This window comes from Megalobrama amblycephala, linkage group LG16 (assembly GCF_018812025.1).
Source record: "Megalobrama amblycephala isolate DHTTF-2021 linkage group LG16, ASM1881202v1, whole genome shotgun sequence".
Taxonomy (NCBI): domain Eukaryota; kingdom Metazoa; phylum Chordata; class Actinopteri; order Cypriniformes; family Xenocyprididae; genus Megalobrama; species Megalobrama amblycephala.
The window spans coordinates 40689230-40707847 of record NC_063059.1 but is presented as its reverse complement, the minus strand read 5'-3'; the positions used below and the strand labels follow the sequence as shown (position 1 = coordinate 40707847).

At 35.9% G+C, this 18618-nt stretch overlaps 1 protein-coding gene across 1 annotated transcript in view; it reads left to right on the top strand.

Moving 5' to 3' along the window:
• LOC125248291 (cytoplasmic dynein 2 heavy chain 1) overlaps positions 1–18618 on the top strand; it is a 108080-nt gene that overhangs the window by 70528 nt on the left and 18934 nt on the right. Inside the window, exons 69-76 of the mRNA XM_048160010.1 lie at positions 1908–2042; positions 2142–2285; positions 2367–2456; positions 2876–2941; positions 5073–5123; positions 5206–5283; positions 5430–5561; positions 5641–5713. Coding sequence (XP_048015967.1) covers positions 1908–2042; positions 2142–2285; positions 2367–2456; positions 2876–2941; positions 5073–5123; positions 5206–5283; positions 5430–5561; positions 5641–5713 — 769 coding nt within the window. The remainder of the gene's footprint in view (positions 1–1907; positions 2043–2141; positions 2286–2366; positions 2457–2875; positions 2942–5072; positions 5124–5205; positions 5284–5429; positions 5562–5640; positions 5714–18618) is intronic.

The window sequence follows — 18618 nt, the reverse complement described above, 5'->3', positions numbered from 1 at the left end:
TGACTGTGGAAACTTTACACTGGACCTCAAGCAACATGGATTGAGTGCCTCTCCTCTCTTCCTTCCTCCTGATTTCCAAAGGAAATGCAAAATTTACTTTCATCAGAGAACATAAGTTTGGACCACTCAGCAGAAGTCCAGTCCTTTTTATCTTTAGCCCAGGCGAGACGCTTCTGACGCTGTCTGTTGTTCAAGAGTGGCTTGACACAAGGAATGCGACAGCTGAAACCCATGTCTTGCATACGTCTGTGCGTAGTGGTTCTTGAAGCACTGACTCCAGCTGCAGTCCACTCTTTGTGAATCTCCCCCACATTTTTTAATGGGTTTTGTTTCACAATCCTCTCCAGGGTGCGGTTATCCCTATTGCTTGTACACTTTTTTCCACCACATCTTTTCCTTCCCTTCGCCTCTCTATTAATGTACTTGGACACAGAGCTCTGTGAACAGCCAGCCTCTTTTGCAATGACCTTTTGTGTCTTGCCCTCCTTGTGCAAGGTGTCAATGGTCGTCTTTTGGACAACTGTCAAGTCAGCAGTCTTCCCCATGATTGTGTAGCCTACAGAACTAGACTGAGAGACCATTTAAAGGCCTTTGCAGGTGTTTTGAGTTAATTAGCTGATTAGAGTGTGGCACCAGGTGTCTTCAATATTGAACCTTTTCACAATATTCTAATTTTCAAAATTAAAAGAAATAAACATCTGAAATATATCAGTCTGTGTGTAATGAATGAATATAATATACAAGTTTCACTTTTTGAATGGAATTAGTGAAATAAATCAACTTTTGATGATATTCTAATTATATGACCAGCACCTGTAATTATGTTTAAAATACTATTTGGAAAATATGTAGTTTAAATCATTACTTTTTTTTTAAACACTATAGTACTGTTAGATACATTATTTATTTATTTTAATCTATTCATTTATTTAAATCAAATTCCATTAATTTATTATTTTAATAAAATGTTTTATTATTTATTTAAATCAGATTTCATTCATTTATTATTTTATTCAATTTTATTTTTTTTATATTTTTTATTTATTTAAATAAAAGTATTATTTTAATATTAGTATTCTTATAATTGTTTAATTATAATACAATTTTATTTTAATATTTTAATTTATTTCAATTATGTATTTATTTATTTGTTAATATTTTTTATATTTCTTATTTAAATACAATTATCTTAATATTATTATTATTATTATAATAATTATAATACATTTTATAAATAATTTTTTTTTTTAAATAAATTTTTTTTAAATTTATTTATAAATTTAAATATATTTTTTATATTTCTTATTTATTTAAATACAATTTTTATTACTATTCTATTACTATTATTACTAATTAAAATACAATTTTATTTAATTTTTTTATTTCAATTTATTTGTTTAAAATATTTTTTATATTTCTTATTCATTTAAATAAAAATATTATTTTTAATATTATAATTATTATAATAATTACTTATATTATTATTTTTATTATATTTTTATTTATTTAAATAAAATTGTTAATTTTACTATTCTTCTAATTAATTATAATAAACATTTATTTTAATAATATTTTTATTTATTTCAATTATTTGTTTAAATATATTTATATTTCTTATTTATTTAAATAAAATTATTATTTTAATATTATTATTCTTATAATAATTAATTATAATATTTAAAAAAAATAATAATATAATTTTTTTAACTCTAATTTAGTTAGTAAACTTTTTATTTTTACATTATATTTTTACATATTTTACAGTGAATTTCTCTTAATGTTTCCACTCCCTTGTGGGTCTCTGTACATCAGTTTGAAAACCCCGGCTTTACTGGATGTTTTTCTCCAAATACGCAACTAACAGTGTGTGTGTGTGTGTTTGTGTGTGTGTGTGTGTGTGTGTGTAGACTCTGGCGACGGCTCAAGGGAATATCCTGGAGAATAAGGAGCTGATCGAGTCTCTGAACCAGACCAAAGCAAGCAGCGCTCTGATCCACCAGTCGCTGACTGAATCCCACCGCCTGCAGACGTCACTCGACCAGGTGATGCTGAGACGAGTGCGATTATGACAAAGATACCAGGAATGAATGAAACAGCAGGTGGCACCAGTGTAACATCAGTCTGTGTCCATGTGTCTGTAGGAAAGGGACGCGTACCTGCCGCTAGCAGAGACCGCCAGTAAGATGTACTTTGTGATCACGGATCTGTCCAAGATTAATAACATGTACAGGTTCAGTCTGGTGTCGTTCCTGCGACTCTTCCACAGAGCTCTGCAGACTGAACAGGTGACGTGGAAACACACTTCACACACACATGCACTGACAAAATAATGCATTAGTGAAGCTAACTGTGTGTGTGTGATGCAGGAAAGCGAGAGCACCGATGTGAGGATCTCCACGCTGGAGATCAGTCTGAAGAACATGGTGTACGAGTATATCTGCCGCTCACTCTTCAAGGTAACACACACACTGAATCCCGCATTATGTTCCCATTGAGACGACCCCGCCCACCTAAAACCCCCAGCACCAATCAGAGCCCTCGCATGGCAATCATCTCATTTATGAGTATATATTTGTAAATTAAATCATTTTATTTCAGACAGTTTGATTTGATGCTGCCCAACAAAATTAGTAGTGTTTGTCTGCTGACTGAATGTGTTCAGCATGTTGACAGAACCTGCTTTTCTTTAGTGGAAAAGTGTGAATGGCCCTCCAGCACTGGCAATGTGTCACATTCATTCATTTATGCATTTGACAGACGCTTTTATCTAAAGCGATTTATATTGCACTTAAGGTATACATTTCATCAGTTCATGCAGTCACTGGGAATCTGAATATTCTCATCTAAAATGATGAATCTGTGCGTCCGTTTACAGGCGGATCAGTTGATGTTCGCGCTGCACTTTGTGAAGGGAATGAACCCAGAACTGTTCCAGGAGAACGTAAGTGTGTGTGTGTGTGTGTGTGTGTGTGTGTGTGTGTGTGTGTGTGTGTGTGTGTGTAGAGTTTTTTTGATTCTCCCATGATTCTGAAAAGTCAACTAAAGAAAATAACATGTGATTTACTTTACTTAGTATTTGTGACAAAATTTTAGTTTGCTGCAGATTTTAAATAGATTTGCTATTTAAAAATATTTATTCGGTTTGAATGAATGATTCAATGACTCATAAAGCCTTCACTTATTTCATTACTGGATGAATCAGCGTTTTTTAATGAATCTCTTGAATTAATGATTCAATGAATCACTCATAAAGCCTTCACTTATTTCATTACTAGATGAATCAACATTTTTAAACAAATCTCTTGAACGAATGATTCAATGACTCACTCATAATGCCTTCACTTATTTCATTATTGGATGAATCAGCGTTTTTGAATTAATCTCTTGAATGAACGATTCAATGACTCGCTCATAAAGACTTCACTTATTTCATTACTGGATGAATCAGCATTTTTAAATGAATCTCTTGAATGAATGATTCAATGACTCACTCATAATGCCTTCACTTATTTCTTTATTGGATGAATCAGTGTTTTTGAATGAATCTCTTGAATGAACAATTCAATGACTCGCTCATAAAGCCTTCACTTATTTCATTACTGGATGAATCAGCATTTTTAAATGTATCTCTTGAATGAAAGCCTTCATAAAGCCTTCACTTATTTCATTACTGGATGAATCAGCATTTTTAAATGAATCTCTTGAATGAACGATTCAATGACTTGCTCATAAAGCCTTCACTTATTTCATTACTGGATGAATCAGCATTTTTAAATGAATCTCTTGAATGAACGATTCAATGACTCGCTCATAAAGCCTTCACTTATTTCATTACTGGATGAATCAGTGTTTTTAAATGAATCTCTTGAATGAATGATTCAGTAACTCGCTCATAATGCCTTCACTTATTTCATTACTGGATGAATCAGTGTTTTTGAATGAATCTCTTGAATGATTGATTCAATGACTCACTCATAAAGCCTTCACTTATTTCATTACTGGATGAATCAGCATTCTCTTGAATGAACGATTCAATGACTCACTCATAAAGCCTTCACTTATTTCATTACTGGATGAATCAGTGTTTTTGAATGAATCTCTTGAATGATTGATTCAATGACTCGCTCATAAAGCCTTCACTTATTTCATTACTGGATGAATCAGCATTCTCTTGAATGAACGATTCAATGACTCACTCATAAAGCCTTCACTTATTTCATTATTGGATGAATCAGCGTTTTTGAATGAATCTCTTGAATGAATGATTCATTGATTCATTGACTCACTCACAAAGCCTTCACATTACTGGATGAATCAGTGTTTTTAAATAAATCTCTTGAGTGAATGATTCAGTGACTCACTTATAAAGCCTTCACTTATTTAATTACTAAATACATCAGCGTTTTTAAATGAATCTCTTGAATGAATGATTCAATGACTCACTCATAAAGCCTTCACTTATTTCATTACTGGATGAATCAGCATTTTTAAATGAATCTTTTGAATAAATGATTCAGTGACAAATACATTTTTTAACATACACTTGTCGCCACCTACTGGTGTAACGTATATTTTTTTATTTGAAGCATCAGGTTAATATTTATAAATGGTGATTTGCTCTATTTTAATCGCTACCATAGACATCAGTGTTTATATCCAAACTATAAATGTTTATCCCAGCACTTCTGTGATCATTTGAATGATTGTTAGACAGAAATACAATACTGTGTGGTTGAAAGTGAAGCGGTTTTATATCTATTCATGACAACTGCTGTCTCTGGATCAGAACGCAGATCTGAATGTTCACTGTGATCGTAGTTGTCAAAGGTTTAATAAGCAGGCAAATCGTTGTCATTTAGGAATAAGATCGTGTGGGTGTTTGAATCGAACCGTGTGTCTCTAGTGTGAGCACTAAACTCTCATAAGGAATCCTGAATGAATGATAACGTTTCTGTTTTGGGTCGTCTACAGCAGCGGCTCTGACAAGACAAATGTGTTGTTATTATTCCTGCCAGTAAAGCACAATAAAACTGAATCACTCTTGTGTGTTTGTGGCGCTCTGATGACTGCAGGAATGGGACGTGTTCATTGGCCTGATCGTTGGAGACATGGTTCGGAAGACGGTATGAATCTCTCCATATTTTTCTCGATGAAATAACACTCATCTCCTCTCCTCAGTCAAATAAATTCTCTCTCTTTCTTCAGGACTCCCAGAAGTCTCTGCGAGAACAGTTTCCGTCTTGGATTGATCAGGAGAGGCTGATGGCTGTGGCTCTTCTCAAGGTAATAAGGGCCTATGAGTCCCGTGATGCAGAAAACATGAGCGGAAACCAGCCATAAAAATGGAATATACAGTATAACACGGAATGTCACAGCTTTGGCAAATTTTGGATGAATAAATAAAAAGTTCTCTCCGTGTCTCTCTTCAGAGCACGTTTCCAGTGTTGTATCAGTCTCTCTGTCTGAATGATGCAGACCTGTGGCTCACATTCTCACGCAGTTCCTGCTGCGAACAGGAAATCCCGCCTCCCATTGCCAAGAAGATCTCCCTCTTTCAGCAGGTCAGCTGTCAATCAACAGTATGCACCAATCAGAGTACTCAGATGAAACTGACTCTTTATTTCCCTGTTTCTTTCACAGTTGTTGGTGGTTCAGGCGTTACGGCCAGATCGGTTACAGAGTGCCATGGCAGCATTTGCCTCTCAAGCTTTGGGTAAGTGAAGAGAGACGACACACACACACAGATCAGAATCAGGCATGTATAATACAGTATCTGATGGCTGACTCTCACTCTTTGTCATCAGTTTGTGTCTCTTGAGTTTAATTATGACTCACAGAGTGAACTCAACCTTCAGATATATTATAAATACCTCACGCATAGCTGTGTGTGTGTGTGTGTGTGTGTGTGTGTGTATATGTGTGTGTGTGTGTGTGTGTCTGTGTGTGTGTGGTCGATACAGGGCTATTGATTTAGGTTTAGTCATCAGCTTATAACTTTCAAATCAGCCAAGTGTGAAACCACACACACACAATTAGTGCTGATTGATGCTCTCTAGGGCCACTTCCAATGAGACACAATTAAAACCTGAGCAAATACAACATTCATCTCTTTTACCTGCAATACACACAAACGTGCACACACACACAACTTGTCCTTATACTGAAAAACCTGAGGACACAAACATGCACAATTAGCCTTATAATAATGTCTGCATGGACGGACAGATAGATAGATAGATAGATAGATAGATAGATAGACTGTTAAATGGATGGATGGATGGATGATGCATGGATGGCGTATGGATAGATGGACGTGGACGGATGGATGGATGGACTGACTGTCAGATAGATAGATAGATAGATAGATAGATAGATAGATAGATAGATAGATAGATAGATAGATAGATACAAACCCAATTCCAAAAAAGTTGGGACACTGTACAAATTGTGAATAAAAAAGGAATGCAATAATTTACAAATCTCATAAACTTATATTTTATTCACAATAGAATATAGATAACATATCAAATGTTGAAAGTGAGACATTTTGAAATGTCATGCCAAATATTGGCTCATTTTGGATTTCATGAGAGCTACACATTCCAAAAAAGTTGGGACAGGTAGCAATAAGAGGCCGGAAAAGTTAAATGTTCATGTAAGGAACAGCTGGAGGACCAATTTGCAACTTATTAGGTCAGTTGGCAACATGATTGGGTATAAAAAGAGCCTCTCAGAGTGGCAGTGTCTCTCAGAAGTCAAGATGGGCAGAGGATCACCAATTCCCCCAATGCTGCGGCGAAAAATAGTGCAGCAATATCAGAAAGGAGTTTCTCAGAGAAAAATTGCAAAGAGTTTGAAGTTATCATCATCTACAGTGCATAATATCATCCAAAGATTCAGAGAATCTGGAACAATCTCTGTGCATAAGGGTCAAGGCCGGAAAACCATACTGGATGCCCGTGATCTTCGGGCCCTTAGACGGCACTGCATCACATACAGGAATGCTACTGTAATGGAAATCACAACATGGGCTCAGGAATACTTCCAGAAAACATTGTCGGTGAACACAATCCACCGTGCCATTCGCCGTTGCCGGCTAAAACTCTATAGGTCAAAAAGAAGCCATATCTAAACATGATCCAGAAGTGCAGGCGTTTTCTCTGGGCCAAGGCTCATTTAAAATGTGGCAATGTGGAAAACTGTTCTGAGGTCAGACAAATCAAAATTTGAAGTTCTTTTTGGAAAACTGGGACGCCATGCCATCCGGACTAAAGAGGACAAGGACAACCCAAGTTGTTATCAGCGCTCAGTTCAGAAGCCTGCATCTCTGATGGTATGGGGTTGCATGAGTGCGTGTGGCATGGGCAGCTTACACATCTGGAAAGGCACCATCAATGCTGAAAGGTATATCCAAGTTCTAGAACAACATATGCTCCCATCCAGACGTCGTCTCTTTCTGGGAAGACCTTGCATTTTCCAACATGACAATGCCAGACCACATACTACATCAATTACAACATCATGGCTGCGTAGAAGAAGGATCCGGGTACTGAAATGGCCAGCCTGCAGTCCAGATCTTTCACCCATAGAAAACATTTGGCGCATCATAAAGAGGAAGATGCGACAAAGAAGCCCTAAGACAGTTGAGCAACTAGAAGCCTGTTAGACAAGAATGGGACAACATTCCTATTCCTAAACTTGAGCAACTTGTCTCCTCAGTCCCCAGACGTTTGCAGACTGTTATAAAAAGAAGAGGGGATGCCACACAGTGGTAAACATGGCCTTGTCCCAACTTTTTGGAGATGTGTTGATGCCATGAAATTTAAAATCAACTTATTTTTCCCTTAAAATGATACATTTTCTCAGTTTAAACATTTGATATGTCATCTATGTTGTATTCTGAATAAAATATTGAAATTTGAAACTTCCACATCATTGCATTCTGTTTTTATTCACAATTTGTACAATGTCCCAACTTTTTTGGAATCGGGTTTGTAGATCAATAAAAGGATAGATAGACTGTTAAATTGATGGATGGATGGACGTGGACGGATGGATGGATGGACTGACTGTCAGATAGATAGATAAATAGACTGGTAAATGGATAGATAGATAGATAGATAGATAGATAGATAGATAGATAGATAGATAGATAGATAGATAGATGTTTCAGCTCCTCTGTTCCTCTTGGTTTCTCAAGGACTGAAATGTTTCGTCTGTATGAAGTTTCTTTTTCTCCGTCTTCATCTTCTCTAGATTTATTCCAGTTAATTTGTTCTTTTATTGGAGTCTGTGTGTGTTTTATTAGCATGTCTAACGATTCCAGTGAATTACAGCAGTTACACTGATGAGCACAGGTGGAACTGTAGCGTGAAGCGCACATAAAACTGATGATATGAGAAGTACAGCAGTGATGGAGACGAGTTGTGACGGTTCAGTGTGAGAGTCCTCCAGCAGAGGGAGGTGCTCACGTCTCTGTTCAGCTCATGGTTTGAGGAATTTGATGATGGAAATGGTGTTATTTTACAATTATCGATTCATGCTTGGACTTTATACCTCATGTCCTTAAACAGCAGTTTGCCTCACTTACTGAAATTTATGAGAGAACTACCAATTGAACTCTTGACAGAAATGTGTTTTTAAAGTCCTCCACTTTTCTCTTTTAATTCATCAGCTGTGAGACCAAAGCTCTGTGGAGCTGATTTTTATTCGTAGGCTTGTGTGTTAGCATTTAAGCTGTCTGAATAATGTTTGTAAAGATTTGTTCATCTAATAATGTTACAGTTTTAGTTTAGATCATGATAACAGGCAGCAACCGTCCATCAGGAGAGACTCTGAATTCAGACAGTAGATGAGGTTGTTCTGATCGATTTGGCAATTTGTACATTTCAATATTTAATTGAATCCATCCTGAGCCAAAGCCCTGACTCCATTACCTGTTTGTGCTGATCGATCAGATTTTACACTGTTTCTCCAGTCTTGAAGATCACGGATAGATATAGATTAAAAAAATAATACAACAAAAGGTGTGTACATTATTAGGGGTTCAAGCGTGTAGCGCTGAAACTCTATTGTAATTGTTAAAATTTCCAAGGATCAGCATTCTCCTCTAAAAGTGATTGGGAAGACCAAACTGTAAGTTGTAGAGTCTTGAAAGTTTGAGGGCTGGTAGTGTTCACACCATCTACAACGTCACGAAGGATCGACCTGAAGGGGGCGTTACAGCAATGAAAAGTACGAAATGGCTCATAACTTCTGAACTGTTAGGCGTAGGCTAACATAGGGCATTTTGGATTTTTTGAAAAACCTACTTTTACGAACTAGTCCTAGGTTTTTGACCCGATCGTAACCAAACCAGTGCAGTGAGATTCTCTGGAGTCTGAATGTCAATAGTTATCAAAAACAGTTGAAATTCTGATTCATGGTCCCTAAGGGCCCCCAAAACATTTCACTTTTACTAAAATGGCTTTAACTCGTGAACGGAATGAGATATTTTCACCAAACTTGGTACACCTATGTAAGAGCACGTTCTGTGGTCGTGTGAAAAAGGATGCGGCGACTGGCCACGTGGTGGCGCTATAACAGGGAAAAAAAATTGAAAATGGCTATAACTACTTCACCGTTAGTCCGATTGACTTGAAAATTGGCATGCAGTGTCTTTGTCCGAGGTGCCATGACTGTCTATGAGGACATTGACATGTCTTAAAAACATGTCCGCTATCGGCCATTGAAGTTTGAGCAGCTATCAGATGAGGTTAACAGAGGCCGATCGGAACAAAACTCGCTGTGCCTGTTTGACTGTGAGAAATTTTAAAGAAATCTGCCACCCGTGCCTTCGCATTTTTCACGTGCGTAAAGGGTCGTGTATCGCGTGATTTTCACCCACGACATTCAAACCACATTTGTAGAACTCCTCATTCTGAGCAACTTTGCCTCTAGAACCACCACTGTCCACCGAATCATTCGTTAAATATCGGAGATTATTTCAAAAACCAGTCCTAGGACTAGTCCTAGGGTTTTGGCTCAACCTTGATAACTGTTAAAAAGCTTTAAAAAACATGTATTTCCATTGGTAAATTGCCTGTATTGGCTGTAAATGGTCTTTTCCATCTATGATCGAGATGGTTACAGGCTTGCTAATTAAAACATAATACCTTTTTACTCATGAGCTTAAAGGCCTTAAAGCGCTTGAACCTGATAATTATATCTTACCTTGCTTCTGGTAGAAATCTTGGACCATTTGTTTTCAGTGCTGAGCCGATGATACCCAAACCTACTGACAGCTGGCATAAAACCCTCTGTTTTGGGGTCATAGTGGGTGATGTGTAACCTTAGAGTCCTGGAAACAGCACAAATCATCAGTGTGAACAGCAGCCTTCTCATTTCCAAACACTCTCCCGGTCTCTCTCTCTCTCTCACACACACACACACACACACACGGGTCTCGTTACTGATAATACAGCAGCTTTGCCTTCACCAGCGGTTCCGCAGTCACATTCAGTAAAATTAATTGCCTAATTAGCAAATAAAATGGCTTGCTTGCCAGCGACTGTGGTTTAGTATGCAAGACATTTAGTCCAAGGGCGAACCATTGGTTAGTCTGTGATTAGCATTTCCAGTGTACTCTGTAATTCATTTTTACAAACGCTATTGATTTTGGTGGTGGAAGAGAGAGGGAGGACTATAGGGAGACTGGGATATATTTTTAACAGTATGTGTTTATGCGATCGGTGCTCATCTGTTGTCTGAGTGCTGACAAGAGTCGGCCTGTCTGCGGTCTCGGTTTAATGTAGTTGACCGTGGTAATGATGCCAGACAAAACCTCATTGCCTTAACTGTCTGGATGCGAGTGCTTCTCACTGTACAATGCAGTGGATGAGCACCTGGAACATAACCTGTTTCTAAATACAACTTACTGAGTGCTTCAGTCTGTGAAAGAAATTAATACTTTTATTCATCAAGGATGCAATAAATTGATCAAAAGACACAGTAAAGACATTTATAATGTTATAAAAGAGTCTATTTCAAGTAAATGAAGTTACTTTCTATTAGGGCTTCACAATTTTTTAATTTTTTAATTGTGATTACTAGGGCTGGGTAAAAAATATTGATTTCTCGATTTTAATCGATTCTCGTTTTTACGAACCGATATTGATTCTTAAATCCAAGAATCGATTAGTCTAGTCTGTTTTCAGTTGATGAATGAGCAGAATATGTAGCCTCTCCCATCCAATAAATCGCAATAATCTTTGTGCTTTGTTAGTTTTGATATGAAGCAAGTCTCAGATTTCAAATGGCGTCCATCTTATTATGAGATTAAAAAATAAATACCATTTTGGCGCTGTTTAATGTGGCATGACAGATCGCTTTAGCGCCTCAGTTAAAGAGAAGCATGTGATCATCCTCTCCTCCGCTTTAATACCAGTTACAGCGCAATAAACATGCATGAACATCTGAAGGTATGTTAAAATATACAGTACAACTTACTGAAATCCGTATCATGTCTCGTGTAATCGCTCAATCAGTGTTTCAACCTCGGAAAGATGTCAATAAAACAGCTTGTAAACAATGTCACGTAACGTCACATTTACCTCAGAAAAACATATTCAGTGACCATAAACTCATTAGTCAGCTAGAAAAGTGACTCTAGAAAGCAACATTCTGATAAATATAGCTATGCACCGTTACATATTCATTATACTGTTCTTCAGTATTTAATGCATGTTTGAATAAATCAGTTATGACAGCTGCAATTTATATGTTTATATTTTAAAAAATCCAAAATAATCTGAATTCATCCAAAATAATCAATATCGAATCGAAATCGCAATCAAATCGAAAGCATGTGAATAGTAATTGAATCGAATTGTGAAAATTGTGTCAATACCCAGCCCTAGTGATTACGATTACGGATGCCGCAATTTCGTAACTGTTCAAAGGCGCAGTTACAAAAAAAATATATATCCACTTACATTATTCTGCGTGTTTAAGAGGTGTGTTTAGAGCATGTTACGTTGTGAGATGTGAATCACAACTACTTCAGAGTGTAACCCAGCACAAAAGGAACTACCAGTGACGTAGGTGAACACTGATATGTCAAATGCACGCGAAACGCCAGCACCCACCATTTTTAAAAAGCCGTGTACACAGCCTATATATTTACTCCATGAGTTAACTCTACAAATATGGAAAACAGTGATAGATGGACCTCTCACCCTTACGCTAAAGAGGAAATCCAGTGCGACTTTGAGCGGACCAAGCGAAACGATTATGTATTTCTGCTCAGCTAGCGACATTGAGCATCAACCACACGGCAAAAGCTAATATTTTCATGTGCTTTCTACTTTCTTTATATAACAGTTCCATCTAATAATGTATTAGACAGGACTGTTAAACAGATCATAAACTAATGAAGATAGAAAATCTGGCTGAGCTGTTCTCAGCACCTTCAAAATAAAAGTCACATCAAGCGCAGTTTACATCACTTCAGAGTTCCTACTGGCGGTGCAAATGAAACCAGGAAAAAGTAATAAAAACAAAACATTTTTAGGAAGTGTTTTTAGCTTGTTTTTTATTTTTATATAAAACTAAGGCATGTAGTTGCTTCAAACATTGGTATTAAGCTATTAAAACATCATTCAATATAAATTGTAATCATCATAATTAATCGCAATTACAGTTTCAAGGGAATAATCCCACAATTATGATTTGTCATAATCGTGCAGCCCTACTTTCTATTCATCAAACAATCCTGAATAATAAAATATATCAGTTTCCACAAAAATATGAAACTGTTTTCAACATTGATGATAATCATAAATGTTTCTTGAGCATCAAATCATCATATTAGAATGATTTCTGAAGGATCATGTGACACTGAAGACTGGAGTAATGATGCTGAAAATTCAGCTTTGATCACTGAAATAAATTACATTTTTACTATATATTCACATAGAAAACAGCTGTTTTAAATTGTAATAATATTTCACTGTTTTTACTGTATTTTTGATCAAATAAATGCAGCCTTGGTGAACAGAAGAGACTTCTTTCAAAAATATAAAACAGTGCGCTGTTCCTTTAAGAACTGTCTCTGGATTATAAGTTAGCAAGAGTTTCTTATAGTTCTGCTTGGTTGGATCTCAGTGCTTGATGGAGACTAAAGGTTGTGTGTATGTGTGTGTGTGTGTGTGTGTGTGTGTAGTTGATGGAGGCTGGCAGATCTCCTGATGGTTTTCCAGCCACCACCGTCTCGCTTCCGTGGAGATAATCAGAACTGTATATTTTCCTGTAAACAACACAGACACAGTTTTCTCCTGAAAGAGCCTGCAGAAGGCTCGGCATGTCCAGGTCTGAGACGACACACACACACACACACACACACACTGAGTGTATCTCCCCCAAGGCTCGCACACACACACACACACACCTTACAGGACGTTCTTCAGCGCTCAAAACACCTTACGGTGTCAATTACCCTTCACTCAGGGGTCCTTCTGTTCCTCTCTCCTCTGTTTTTGTCTTTGTCACTGATCCTATCTGTCTTTTCCTTCTTTCTCGTGGTAAACAAGCTATAAATGTGAAGAACACCTCAGCTGAAGACGATGCGTCACTCTAGATCGAATGGGTTCGCATGCAGGGTTACGCTGAAGCTATAATTATTACAAGGCTAAAATAAATAATAACATTACTCATGAATAGTAATGTCCGTTCCACTGCCATTAGCTCTAATGCCGCGTCATTAGGAGTTAAAGCAGAACTCACTAAATCTTTAAGCACATCCTGACTAGCAGAAGACCTTTTCCCCTGCTGCCGCCACGTCCAGAAGAATTACCCTGAGCCTTGGCCTCCGCTGACTCCAAATATATATACAGCACGACAGTTAAACAGCTAAATAACATTTTACAATAATATTCAGTTTGTCAAGATTAGTTAATGCTTTAGGTGTAGTGAAATAACAGTCAACAACAACAAATAATGTGTTTTATTTCGAGCATTTATTATTTATAACATTTAACATTTCAATTTGTATACATTTGTCTTAAACTTTTTTATTATGAACATTTTAAGTTGTGTAAATTAAATTTTACTTTAGTGTGAACCTTATTATAACATTTAACATTTCAAGTTGTAAAAATTCACATTTTATTTTTATTTTATTTTTTAACCCTGTTGTAACATTTAATACGGAAGAGGATTAGGGCCAAGAAATAACAAAGAAATAAATCATCTCAAGATTAAAGTCATTATAATGATAGTCATTATATTTCAATAAAAAAAGTCGAAATACAATGTTGAGAATAAAATCTTTACATTTAGAGAAAAAAGTTGTTTCGAGAAAAAAATTGTAAAATTTCGAGAAAAAAGTACAAATGAAATGTTGAGAACACACTCATTAAATTTTGAGAATAAAGTCGTTATGTTTGCGTTTATTTTCAACATTTTATTTCAACTTTTTTCTTGAAATTTAACTAAACTTTAACTAACTTTAACTTTTCTAAACGCAATGACTTTATTCTTAAAATTTAACAAGTTTATTCTCGACATTTTGTTTTAACTTTTTTTCTCGAAACATAACGACTTTATTCTCAAAATTTAATGAATTTATTCTCGACATTTCATTTCGAGTTTTTTCCTAAAGTTTAACAACTTTTTTCTCAAAATTTAACGAGTTTAATCTCACATTGTAATGACTTGAATCTCGAGATGGTTTTATTTTTTTGTTATTGCTTGGCCCTAAATGCTCTTCTGTAATACAACATTTCAAGTTGTGTTAATTAACATTTTATTTTATTTTTTTTAACCCTATTGTAACATTTAACATTTCAAATTGTATAAATTATAGTTTTTATTTATTTATTTATTTATTTTATTTATCCCTGTTGTAACAATTAACATTACAAGTTGTATAAATTGACATTTTTATTTTATTGTATTTTATTTTTTTTATTTAACCATGTTGTAACATTTAACATTACAAATTGTATAAATTAACATTTTTATTTTATTTTTATCCTAATTGTAACATTTAACATTTCAAGTTGTATACATTAACATTATTTTATTTTATGCAGAGATTCTGCTGTATCATTAATACCGTGGTATTTTTAAGCAGTAAACTATGGCTTACTCTTCAAACTAAGTATCACAGATCAGTTTGTCCAGTATAGACATCTTCATTTATTATAATTAGAGCAGTTTAGTTTGTATTTCCTCTTCCCCTGATGGCAGTCACTGATCTTATCTTCAGTTGTCTGCGTTTATCTCTTTGATTTGTTGTCTGACGTCACTGAAGGTCACGCTCCTGTTCTGAAGCTGCAGTTCCTAAAAGCGTCCAACTGGCTGCTAACTCTGTTTTTATTCACTTGCCAAAGCCAAATTTCACTCTCATTGGCGGGTGTTCACGTTGGATCCAGTTGAAAGGCTCTCGGATGCTTTCCAGAGTCTTAACGGTGTTCCTCAGAGAGAGAGAGAGAGAGAGAGAGAGGGGGAGAGAGACGTCCATGTCTCCGTTAGCGCAGAGTTTGATGTCGAACGCTGAGTCACTGTGTGTACGCTGACTCTAAATGCTAATGGATCTTTGTTTCTAATCCTCTTATAAGCGACGCTAAGCTACAGAGTCATTTAACGGCTGTTACGGGCCGGTCAGAATAGATGTGAGTGTGTGTTGTTGTCCAGGTTAAGCCTGCTCTGCGGAACAGAATAGTGGTGCGCTGGCCTGTTCTTGTGGTTGCTATGGAAATGGAAACGTAAGGTCGCTTGAAGATATTCGGTCCCCTCTCAAGAGTGCAGAGCTCGACTGGAATGACAACGATGTGCTGCATTGAGTGTGTGTGTGTGTGTAGCTATAGTTTACAAACAAAACTGTCCTCTGAAGTTATCTAAACCTGGAAAACCTGCATTTGGGAATGACCTCATTCAGAAAAATTATTATTATTATTTTTTTTTTCTCTCAGGGTTTGAGTTAGACTGTTTGATAATAGTTAACTTTATCTAAAACAAATAAGTCTATGATATGTGTTCATTTACATAAATAGATATAGGAGCTATTATTATGGAAATAAAATAATGCCAAATGTTTTTGAAATAAAAAAAAGCTTGTTGAATTGCAGTTTAAAAAAATATGCATTGCGTTAACCGTGCTTGCATTTTAATGCATTGTATTTTTAGGGCTTGCGTTTTTATGGGCTGAAATTCAACATTGTCATATATTTATGCTGTGAATATTTCATTTCGAAACATTTCACCCACATTTTTATTATTAAAAATTCGAAGATTCATATTCATCTTTCAGATTTCACTTCCATCATATTCAGCCTGTTTAAAAATACAACCTAAAATACAATGCATTAAAATGCAATGTATATTTTATTCAATTAGTGCAATTCAATAAGCTTTCTAATTTAAAAAAACATTTGACATTAATTTACTTTCATATATTATAGTATTTTTTTATGTATTCTTTTTATATCACTTTTTTAACTAAATGGAACTTTAATATTGAATGACGGATTCATAAATTCTAATAAATACTATTAATAAATTCTATTATAGTATTAATATTTTGAATTGTTTTTTCAGTTTTCATTTTTTAATTTTAGTTTGTTTTAGTAATTTTTTATGTACTTTTTCATTTTATTATTTTTTTTACAAACCTGATTCCAAAAAAGTTGGGACACTGTACAAATTGTGAATAAAAAAGGAATGCAATAATTTACAAATCTCATAAACTTGTATTTTATTCACAATAGAATATAGATAACATATCAAATGTTGAAAGTGAGACATTTTGAAATGTCATGCCAAATATTGGAAAAGTTAAATGTTCATGTAAGGAACAGCTGGAGGACCAATTTGCAACTTATTAGGTCAGTTGGCAACATGATTGGGTATAAAAAGAGCCTCTCAGAGTGGCAGTGTCTCTCAGAAGTCAAGATGGGCAGAGGATCACCAATTCCCCCAATGCTGCGGCGAAAAATAGTGCAGCAATATCAGAAAGGAGTTTCTCAGAGAAAAACTGCAAAGAGTTTGAAGTTATCATCATCTACAGTGCATAATATCATCCAAAGATTCAGAGAATCTGGAACAATCTCTGTGCGTAAGGGTCAAGGCCGGAAAACCATACTGGACGCCCTTGATCTTCGGGAACCTTAGACGGCACTGCATCACATACAGGAATGCTACTGTAATGGAAATCACAACATGGGCTCAGGAATACTTCCAGAAAACATTGTCGGTGAACACAATCCACCGTGCCATTCGCCGTTGCCGGCTAAAACTCTATAGGTCAAAAAAGAAGCCATATCTAAACATGATCCAGAAGCGCAGGCGTTTTCTCTGGGCCAAGGCTCATTTAAAATGGACTGTGGCAAAGTGGAAAACTGTTCTGTGGTCAGACGAATCAAAATTTGAAAACTGGGACACCATGTCATCCGGACTAAAGAGGACAAGGACAACCCAAGTTGTTATCAGCGCTCAGTTCAGAAGCCTGCATCTCTGATGGTATGGGGTTGCATGAGTGCGTGTGGCATGGGCAGCTTACACATCTGGAAAGGCACCATCAATGCTGAAAGGTATATCCAAGTTCTAGAACAACATATGCTCCCATCCAGACGTCGTCTCTTTCAGGGAAGACCTTGCATTTTCCAACATGACAATGCCAGACCACATACTGCATCAATTACAACATCATGGCTGCGTAGAAGAAGGATCCGGGTACTGAAATGGCCAGCCTGCAGTCCAGATCTTTCACCCATAGAAAACATTTGGTGCATCATAAAGAGGAAGATGCGACAAAGAAGCCCTAAGACAGTTGAGCAACTAGAAGCCTGTATTAGACAAGAATGGGACAACATTCCTATTCCTAAACTTGAGCAACTTGTCTCCTCAGACCCCAGACGTTTGTAGACTGTTATAAAAAGAAGAGGGGATGCCACACAGTGATAAACATGGCCTTGTGCCAACTTTTTTGAGATGTGTTGATGCCATGAAATTTAAAATCAACTTATTTTTCCCTTAAAATGATACATTTTTACTCAGTTTAAACATTTGATATGTCATCTATGTTGTATTCTGAATAAAATATTGAAATTTGAAACTTCCACATCATTGCATTCTGTTTTTATTCACAATTTGTGCAGTGTCCCAACTTTTTTGTAATCGGGTTTGTATTTTTATTTCGCTTTATTTAGTTTTTTACATTTTTAGTAATTTTAGTACTTTAGTACTATTTTTTTATAAAAATAATTTTTTAAACTTTCACTTTTTATTATTATTTTATTCCTTATACTTACATGATTTTAAAAAATATATACTATTTTATATAATTATTTTTTATATTTTTTATAATTTTCTCTTTATGATGGCAGTGTAAAGCACTTTGACTGTATGAATAACTTCCTTCATCACACTGGGATGATTATTGTTCTCGTGGTGGGCTGGATCTCACCAACTGCTTCATTTTAATAGATTGCGCTGCATCTGAATATCATCAGTGTCACCTGACAGCTGATGCGCATCAGTGTCCCACACAGGATCAATAAAGTACCTGTCTGTCTGTATCTGGGGTTACCTAGAGGACGACATGTCTACAGCTGACAACTGTCTACCTGTCAGTCTGTC